Source organism: Neolamprologus multifasciatus, chromosome 9 (assembly GCF_963576455.1).
Source record: "Neolamprologus multifasciatus chromosome 9, fNeoMul1.2, whole genome shotgun sequence".
Taxonomy (NCBI): Eukaryota; Metazoa; Chordata; class Actinopteri; order Cichliformes; family Cichlidae; genus Neolamprologus; species Neolamprologus multifasciatus.
The window spans coordinates 13113134-13122426 of record NC_140447.1 but is presented as its reverse complement, the minus strand read 5'-3'; the positions used below and the strand labels follow the sequence as shown (position 1 = coordinate 13122426).

General features: G+C 40.6%; 1 protein-coding gene across 1 annotated transcript; it reads left to right on the top strand.

Moving 5' to 3' along the window:
• Positions 1–580: 580 nt before the first annotated feature.
• On the top strand, positions 581–9016 carry eef1e1 (eukaryotic translation elongation factor 1 epsilon 1). The gene is made up of 4 exons (XM_085173218.1): positions 581–712; positions 2291–2488; positions 4816–4911; positions 6742–9016. The coding sequence occupies exons 1-4, from the start codon at positions 629–631 to the stop codon at positions 6883–6885; spliced, it is 522 nt and encodes a 173-aa protein (XP_085029344.1). The 5' UTR covers positions 581–628; the 3' UTR covers positions 6886–9016.
• The last annotated feature ends 277 nt before the right edge of the window (positions 9017–9293 follow it).

Here is a 9293-nt window from a genome sequence, read left to right as displayed (position 1 = left end):
GCAGTCTGGAAGATGCACTCTCCTCCACCCATGGCAGCAACATTTATTTGGGTGTAAACGTGTGAAAGTCATAAAAACAAAATACCTGAACCCAGTGAATTTCATGCAACACCTTCCATTGTAACCTGCATCCACGGGTTGATCTAAAAAACATCTGCAATAAATCTATGATCAAATTAACATATATATAAGAATGAGTTTCATTGTTTCCTGAAATAAACAATTATGTAATCTATTTGGAGATTATTGTTGTTGTTGTTGTTATTATTATTATTATTATTATTATTATTATTATTATTATTATTATTATTATTATTATTATTATTATTGTTGTTGTTGTTGTTCTTATCATTATAGTTCCTTACAAAGTAATTTTATAGCAATTTTATATAATAGCCCTTACTAAATAAAACATAAAGGTATCTGTATTTTAATTTATTTTATTTTTTCACAGACTGGTTTCATCGGTTAAGTTGGGCGAAGCTCTGATGCAATACAATGAAAGGATTCGTATGCCAAGTTTTCTTTGGTTAAATCTTCAGTCAGTCAAGCGTGAGTGGGCGGGAATTGCGACTTTAAGCCAATCACATCATTCGCACACTACCCTGTCCGTCCGACAGTCACAAACATGGCGTTGCGGGAGCTATCTTCGCTGGAGAAATACCTTGGACAAAAAAAGGCGAATAAGTACAGTACGCAGGGGGATAAAAAGGTGATATAACGGTTCATTACTGTGTCATTTACTGTAGGTGATACAATTGCCATTTTAATTGAAAGGCGCCCTCCGAGCTGTTGTAACCGGGACACCTAGCTATAGCAGGGGAGTGCTAACACGCCATGCATGTGTGTTGGAAATAAAGCTGTGCTTATAGTGTGTCTATATCGGGCTGTTCGTCTGTTGTCAGCTAAGTTTCTCCATTACCCCAGCATTTCCACGCAGAGAAATGTGTTTGCCAGCGGTCTTGTTGGGAAAAGTCAGCATAGTGGATAGCATAAAGCCATAATAGACGTAGCCCCATGCTTTGTCTATAGCCGTCCATTGAAACTAAGCGAGGGGAGGAGTTAGCTGTCAGTACCATGGGATGGACAGAGCAAGTGAACTATAGTAGAATAGAATTCAACTTTATTGTCATTGCACATGCACAGGTACAGGGCAACGAAATGCAGTTTGCATCCATCCAGAAGTGCTTTAGCCGTGGTATAGATATATTACAATATATATTAGCAATAATATAGATATGTAAGTATATTACAGAAATGGGTCTATTATGGTATGTTATAATGTACACGGTATGAAGTATGTTATGAATATTCTATAACTATAAGTATGTACAGGCTGTAGTGAGAGTAGTGTATATAGAACTATATTTAAAATAATGTAAATTTAATTTGTAGTACTAATAATAGTAAATTATTGTTATTTATTTTGGGCAAATTTATTTTCATTCAGGGGAAAATAAACATATTTGGGAAACGGGAAATTGCGCAAAATGATAGCTATTGTTAATAATGTCTTATAAAGTATGAACAAATTAGAGTTTCCAAAATGAAGTCCTTAAAAGTGTCATTTTATATTATTGGAGTTATCATCAAATCATCATTCATACACATTTTGCGTCCTCCTAAAAACCTTAAACCGTTTTTGTTGTATTTTTAAACAGTCTTTTTTTTTCAACATTAATTACTTTATCTTTTTATTCATATTTATGACTGGATGTATGTTTGTATTTAAATGCAGCTACTGGAAATTTGAATTTATCTATCTATATGTCAGTAAATAAAACAACAGTAAATAATGTTTTTGTAGAAGTGGGGGTAGCAATCTGCTCCCTGTGCAGATGACTGCATTGGCTTAACCACAAATGTGTGTGTATCCATATATATGTATATAATGTATATATACATATAAAACCTTTCCAAATGTGGAGTTTCTTCATGTTGAACTTCATCCCAGAGAGAATGGATGACCAGATTTTTTTAAAGGATGCTGTAGTGAAAAGTTAATAAGGAAAAGTTGTGAAAGTATTTTTTTCGCACCCATATTAAACTCTTTCTTCTGGATATCAACCTAACTGTCCATCGTAATTTCACTAATCAGTATTTTCCAAATTACACATTGATAATCGGTGTGCATATGAGATCCAGACAGTCTAATAAAATAAATGCATTTATTAGGGACGTTTTACCATCACTGGAAATGAAGCGTGTTATTTAGAAAGACAGTGCTGGCTTCTGATGCATTGAAATGATTGTTTGTAACTACCCCTCACTGTCTCTCCTCGCCCTCCAGGTACCTGTGCTACAGAATAATAATGGTCCTCCGCTGGTGGGGTTGGTGACCATCGCCTGTCACCTGGCGAAAGAGGCCAAGCGCCCAGAGCTGCTGGGTGACACCGCAGAGAGCAGAGCGGTGGTGCAGCAGTGGCTCGAGTACAGAGTGACCAAACTCGACAGTTGCACAAAGGAAGACATCAAGACCGTCCTAAAGGTAAAAGAGCTGATTTTCGAGGAAATCTTTGAAATCCTTTCCTTTTCATCGAAACAGCATTTCTAGACTTAAATGCATACGTGCTTAAAATTATCCCAGATTTTAATCCTGATGTTTCCAAGCATGCTTAGAAGTCTTATTTTTTTCTTTGTGCTAAAATCAGTGTTAAAATTGTTCTCTTTCTTTGAGAGTTTCTTTGACAGTTTCTTCCACATTGACCTCCTGTGACCACCAGTTGGGTCAATGTGTGTGTCTCTTTGCCTTATTAAGGCGCGAGCGACAGGAATACGGGCTGATGTATGGCCCTTCAGTGACATGGCCCCACGCGACAGAGCAAAATACTCTAATGTGCCTGACGCCAGTCAGCGTGAAACGGATCGTCAGCCGCTGGTCGGCTGGATGCCTCGCGCCTCTTGGCACCGTCCTGTCAGCGTGAAGTGTCTGTGCATTTGTGTGTGTGTATGTGCGCACTTCTCAGCGTGACACGCTGTTGTGGCATGGCTGAGAAGTCATGCTGTGCGGCAGCATGTTATCTGGACAGGCCTCTTAAATATTTTAATGGTGCCACTTACAGACGGAAGTCGCCCTGAGCAGCTCAGCACTGGTGCCCGGTGGCCCCCTGTCCTGTCCTGCTGCTTGAGCCGCGTCCTTAACGCTCTCCTTTTAAGCACACCAGTCATCTCCCATTAAATTATGCTCAGATAAAAGTGTCATCTGGAGGAGTTTTTAAACTTTCTCACCCCAGGATGCAAATAAGACATTTTTGCTTCGCAAGCTGAGACATGTTTCCGAAGTAAACATCTTGTCACTCATGTAATATGTTGATAAACAAGCCAGTTTGGGTTGGCCCTGAACCCAGAGACAAGCTGAGTGTTGGTGAAAGTCTGTCACTCCACTTTAAACAAATCAGGCCAGTATTGAAAACTTCCTGCTGCCACTCAATTTGACTATTATCTTTTGTTTCAGCATGCAAATGCTGTAGTATACAAATGATTTCTTCTGCTAAGTACTTTGTCTTCAGTGAGCGGAGAGCACGATCATTCAGTTTTTGACAAAACTGTAAACTCTCAGTGTAAACAAAGAAATAATTTCCACTTTTTTTGACTCCTGTGTAATGTTTTCAGGTGTTACAATTGAAAGTAAAAAGCCTCTCACACAGTGTCAGCCAGGACAGGCTTCAACCTCCCTCTATATCCAAGGCTGAATAGGCAGATAAGAAAATGGATGGATGGAGTACTGAGCAGTGTACTGACGGCTATGGTTGCCTGAAGGCCAAATGAAAGTGGTATAAACTCGAGAGATCACTGTGTCTGAGTCCAAGAATGGCAGCAACAATAAAAAATAGTCTCTGGAGCATCAAGTTTGTACAGAAAGAATAAAGAAAAGGTGTGATTCATTAGTGCCCCTGTATCTCCTTTTCTTAGTTATTCATCAGCTCGAGTTGACTGTTCTGTAGGATTTTTATCTGAATGCAACAACAGCACTGATGCACAGTTAGGTGGGGGCAGGTAGCAAAGAACCCAGGTTTGAGCTCCATGTGCTGGGTGCAGGGCAGCAGGAGAGCTGCCTCTCCTCTGATGCTCGACTAGGCTTCAGCCTGATGGCTGTAGGCTACAGAAAAGCAAGGATCTGACTGTGGAAGGGGAGGAAGTCTGCAGTCTTCATGCCTTGTTTGGCATCACCCACACTTCCCGCACAATAACTCCATTTGCCCCCAAGATGCTCTGTGTGTGTTTGGAGTTTTCCCTCGCCTTCGCACAATGTACAAGTGCTAAAGATGGTCCCTTCCCCAGGGACCAGCACTTCCATGCACGACTTTGCTTGCACAGACACAGACTGAGGAGTGTACGACGTGCTGCCCAAGTTTAAGACGGCTTCATTAGATTTGCAAGCGAGAGTTGTAGTCATTTGGTTGAGAAGTAAACAAATAGCCCGTTTTGTACAGCATCTGTGCTAAGTCGCCAGTCATGGGGAGAGATGACATTCCCCCTCAGGTTACATATTATTCCTATCCACATAGCAGCACACAGACATGCACGCAAGCCATGAACCAGACTCGTGTACCTCACGCACCCACAGATATATAGGTTAATGAACCTGCTGATGTGCCCCCTTTAAGTCTATAACGTCCATCAAGACAGTAACATTTCGTAGTCCCAGCATCTCTTTTTTTATGGATGCTTCATTAGTGATTCATATAATGTGTCCATCTGTCACATTAAGACATTTGTGTTTGCATTGAAATACTTACCATAATGCATAAATTATCATAAGAAATGACCTGATTTGCATAGCGTGTTTTATGCTTTCAAAATTTCCTCTTTCAGGACCTCAATCTCTACCTGCAAGACAAGGTCTATCTGGCCGGAAACCAGTTCACCTTAGCTGATGTTTTTATGTACTATGGAATCCATCCAGTCATAGTAAGTTACCTGTTTGAAGCTCCCTTATGTGCCGACTTCATTCGTAAGCCTCAATGTTTCTACACATTTATCAACTTAATGTATTCTGGGGTGTTCACATTAACTTTGAATCTTTAAAATGTGCTTCTAGGAAACACTTTGTAACAACCAAACCTTTTAGAAACTTGTCTTTAGGTTTTTCAAAGTTATTTGTCTAATTACATTCTTACAATCATTTACCAAGGATTCATCTAGAGAGAAGCCAAAGGAAAGGGAAAATTGATGAACCCCTTTCAGACATGGGATAAAAAAAATTGCTGGCTTTATCAGTCATTCATATCTGGATTACTTTCATGTGTTAATCATCTTCATGGAAGCCCCATCTTTCATGCTTTTCTCTCCTTATCAACAATCACTTCGGTCAAACCTCAACTTTAATAAGCAAGTTGTCATCTTGCATAACGTACAATTAGACCAGTCACATGGCCAAAGGGTACCGAGGACAAGCTGGCAATAAACACACTGATTATAAACAGATTCTCACTTCTCCTCAGTCAGATAAAGCGATGTGGCATAAAGTGATGTCTTTACCCTCAGACCAGGGACAAGTAAGTTTGCTACGCCTTACAGGATAAAAAAAAAACAAGCGAGTTCAGAAATGGGAAAGGCAGAATGAGACTGAGGCGGGGGGAGATCACATGTTCAGAGATGTCAGTTTTTGTGGCAAAGATGGAAGGCCCCCACCTCCTCCCACTCCACGCCACCAGGCAGAGGGGCGTCACTTTGGTTTGCAGTCAGTGTGGTTTTTAACCTCGGGGACAGAAGGTCAGCTAGTGCGACCCTTAACCACAGCCTGTGCTGATGTTCAATTCATGGGAAACTACTTTACACAAACATTAAACTTAACTGATGCTGGAATGGTTGTAGGCTGGATCGTTGTCCGTTTTGAGGAATTTCCATATTCCGCTTAATTATGTGATGAAAAAAAAACACGCTTAATAATGTTTTTCAAGGCCATTTTAGTGCTTCAAACATTTCCAGTTGTCCACCTGCATTATGCTGCAACTAAAAGAAAACCAGTGTAAAATTGTTTCCCATGTGATTATCATCATGTGAAATCTGCTGAACTTTGTAACTGGTTTGTTTCAGGCTTTGATATCTGCTCAGTTGTGACAACAGAGACAAATACATGTTTTATATCACATATGAGTGCCATATTAATAAGAGCGCATCATCAAAAGTGCAGAAAAAAGGCAGTCGTCACGAAGCTGTTCTTTAAGTGTAATTATTTTTAGATAAGAACATTTAAACCAACCTAAACCAGTGCATCAACACTTCTCACATGTGATCTCATGAATGTAAGCATTGCTCACATGTAGCCTCTCTTTAGCGTTTTGTTTTCCTCATAAGAGTTTCACTAAAACTGGATTCCTTTTTTCCTTCTTCATTTAATGGGATTTCTAAATAGTGTAGAAGAAAGTATCCAGGTTTTCACCAAAATGAGAGTGAATTCTACTGATTGTATTCATCCTTATTTAACCAGGAAGTCAAACTCGTGTTTAAGAATCTATTTTGCGAGTGTATTTGAGACCCAGATAGGCAGCATTAATATGTTTTTGATAACAGGATAAAACTGAGGGAAGAGGGAAACGCACTGCTTTATACTTGTAATGGTTCATATTTGATTGTTTTTGTAGGAAACTCATGAATGTTAAACCATCTTTGACAGCAAAAACATCTTTGTGTTTTATTGCCGACCTTAATTGTGTTAAATAGATTTTCTCATGTCAGTTTAACTCGCCTTCACGATGCGGTTAAACGCTTTACCTCCAATGATCTTCTCTTTCCCAGGTTGACTTGGCCATCCAGGACAGGGAGCAGTATGTGAATGTTACCCGCTGGTTCGACCACATCCAGCGCTACCCTGGTGTCCGGCACCACCTCCCTCCAGTAGCTGTGCTCAGGAACAGAATCTACACCAGCAGACACCACTGAGACCTGATCACCACCCTCCGCCTATCCAGTCTCACTCATCACTATCCTGCCGCAGATCTGGACAACTTGTGTGCTTACCAAGACTGTGTCACATCACAATCATAACTTCCATACTGTAACACTGATATTCTGCGTTTCAGATTCTTATTCTCGCCTAGATGTTTTTGTTTTAGTCGCAAACCTGTACTCTTATCTTCGGTTATGTAGGATAGGCGAAGAACATAAACTAAAAAGTTTTTCTATGTTAGGTACTATAAAGGGAATAACTGCTACTACAAATGTAATTCAGTTCAATCATTCTTTCACACAAGGTCACTGTTTTTAATAAATATATTGCCTGATAGAGTAGGCTTTTTGTTTTAATGAAGCGTTAGGAAGGAAGTGAAGGAAAGAAGGGTGTCCGTCACTGTAACCCTTTGGTGACTCAGTAATGCTAACACTATGAGAAGTCTGGCACCTTAATGCTTACTCAGTGATGATGGGAGCGACGATTTGAGGCCGTTTGTTTTGTTTTTGACTTTGGAAAGTCTTGTGTGGCTTTGTGGGTTGCAGTAAAATGCTGCTAGCTTGGCTGAAAGGTGTTTCTATTTATGAATGATTATTTGTTTAATCTGAGCCTTAAACTCAAACATGTGATAAGTATTACAGTTTCAAAGAAGGTTTAAGATGTTACTTAACTGAAAGCACGTTATGTCCTTGGGGAAACGCTGCTTCCTCCGTGCAGCCTCATAGTCTCTCATTTCTAGGATGTTCCAAGTTCCATATCGTGACCCCACAGACTTGTGGGTATTGCCATCATCTCCTTGTATCTGATGCTATTTTGTTAGGATTTAGTTTTTCCGTGTGCATTTAGTGGACGGTTTAGTTTCTGTGTGTGTGCTTGTGTGTGTGTTTTTGTTCTTTTCCTGATTACATCCCCGCTCTGTGTTCCACTTCCTCACCACCAGCTGTGTGGGCAGCAGTGAGCAGTTGAGCGTCAGCCCCAGAGTCAGAGATCAGAGTGAGGCTCCAATCAGTCCCACTACCACCACTGTTGATGCTGCAGGCCAGAGAGAGGGCAGCGGGCTCACCAGCTGCCACACAGATCCAGCCAGCCAAGGCCAGAACCCAGGCCCCTGGGCGACAGTCAGCCACTGTGTGTCATTTCAACCCTCACGCTCCCATGGGGCTACTGAAGAGAGAAGGACGAAGGGAGGCAGAGAGTGAGCGAGGGAGGAAAGGAGAGAGGGCCATGCAGAGAAGAAGAGCACCCAGAGGCAGAGGGATCTTTTTGTGACATGTGAACAATAATCAGTGCCTCCGAAAGCCTCACTGCTGCTGACTGGCTGTTTGCTATTAGCACCATTAACAGGCCAAATCATGGCAGTGTTGGTCTAACCTGTGTATTAGCATCATGAAGCTACGATAAAAGCAGAATGAGGTAGGGTTAGAGGAGTAACTCCATAAAATCATCCTTTACTTAAACCTTACAGCTCTTACATGGTGGGACTGACAACTTTATGTAATACTCTTCATAGCTTTATCGTTCTGTTTTTAGATGTTGACATTTCAGCCATGTTTTTTTGTTGTTTTAAATCCCTTCCCGCCAGCATGTCTTGCATATTGTCCATTGCTTAAACCTCAGCGGTTTGTTATCCGGTGTAATCATGACGCTCATCCTGTGCCAATAAATGAAAGGGATCCGCAGCTCATGACCCCTGATTTCTTACAGAGTGTGCATATTCTTCATGAATTTGTTTTGCACAGCCAGAATACAGAGCTATTGTTCAGCAGGGATCTGTAAGACTGCACGCTGTGTGTTTGTGGCAAGTGTTATAAAAGTAGATGTGAAGGATATAAACAGCTTGCAGTCATCTGAGTGAGCCTTGTGACTAGCTGGAGCATTTTTATGGTGTTCTCTACCATTAAAGAAGCCCTTGTCCTCCCGGTTATGTTAACATTAGATCGGAATGCAGTTTTGAACGCGTAGCATCTGACAGGCCTGCTAACTTCTGAGGTGTTAAAAAAAAGTTATGCCCTCTTAACTTGCAGCTGGGCAAATCTAAAATTATGTGTGTGATGTTTCCATAGTTACAAACGTTGCAACAGTAAAATACTTTTATTATAAAAATAAAAACCTTTCAGTCACAGAGTTCGCATTTGAAATTGTTGTTTATTTAAATGCAGAAATCAGGGAGTGATGAGTGAACGCCCCTGTGGAGCTTACAGGTGCAAGAACCCAAATCATAAGAGAAGCAGTTTAGTTTGAAACAGAAACCAACAGCTGGCAAACAACCCACTGCAGTTAATAAGGTGAATAAACAGCTTTGTTTACATAGTAATATATGAATCAAATTGACCCCAAAAAAAGGCAGAAAATAAACCAATAAAAGTGACAAGCAAATGTTTCTGCACATGAAAGAGATGAT

What these genes read in the sequence shown, in the direction of transcription:
- eef1e1 (XM_085173218.1), top strand. Translation starts at nt 629, where the DNA reads ATGGCGTTGCGGGAGCTATCTTCGCTGGAGAAATACCTTGGACAAAAA. An exon ending in ACATCAAGACCGTCCTAAAG is followed by an intron (nt 2,489 to 4,815) that starts GTAAAAGAGCTG and finishes TTCCTCTTTCAG; the next exon opens with GACCTCAATCTCTACCTGCA. An exon ending in ATGGAATCCATCCAGTCATA is followed by an intron (nt 4,912 to 6,741) that starts GTAAGTTACCTG and finishes TCTCTTTCCCAG; the next exon opens with GTTGACTTGGCCATCCAGGA.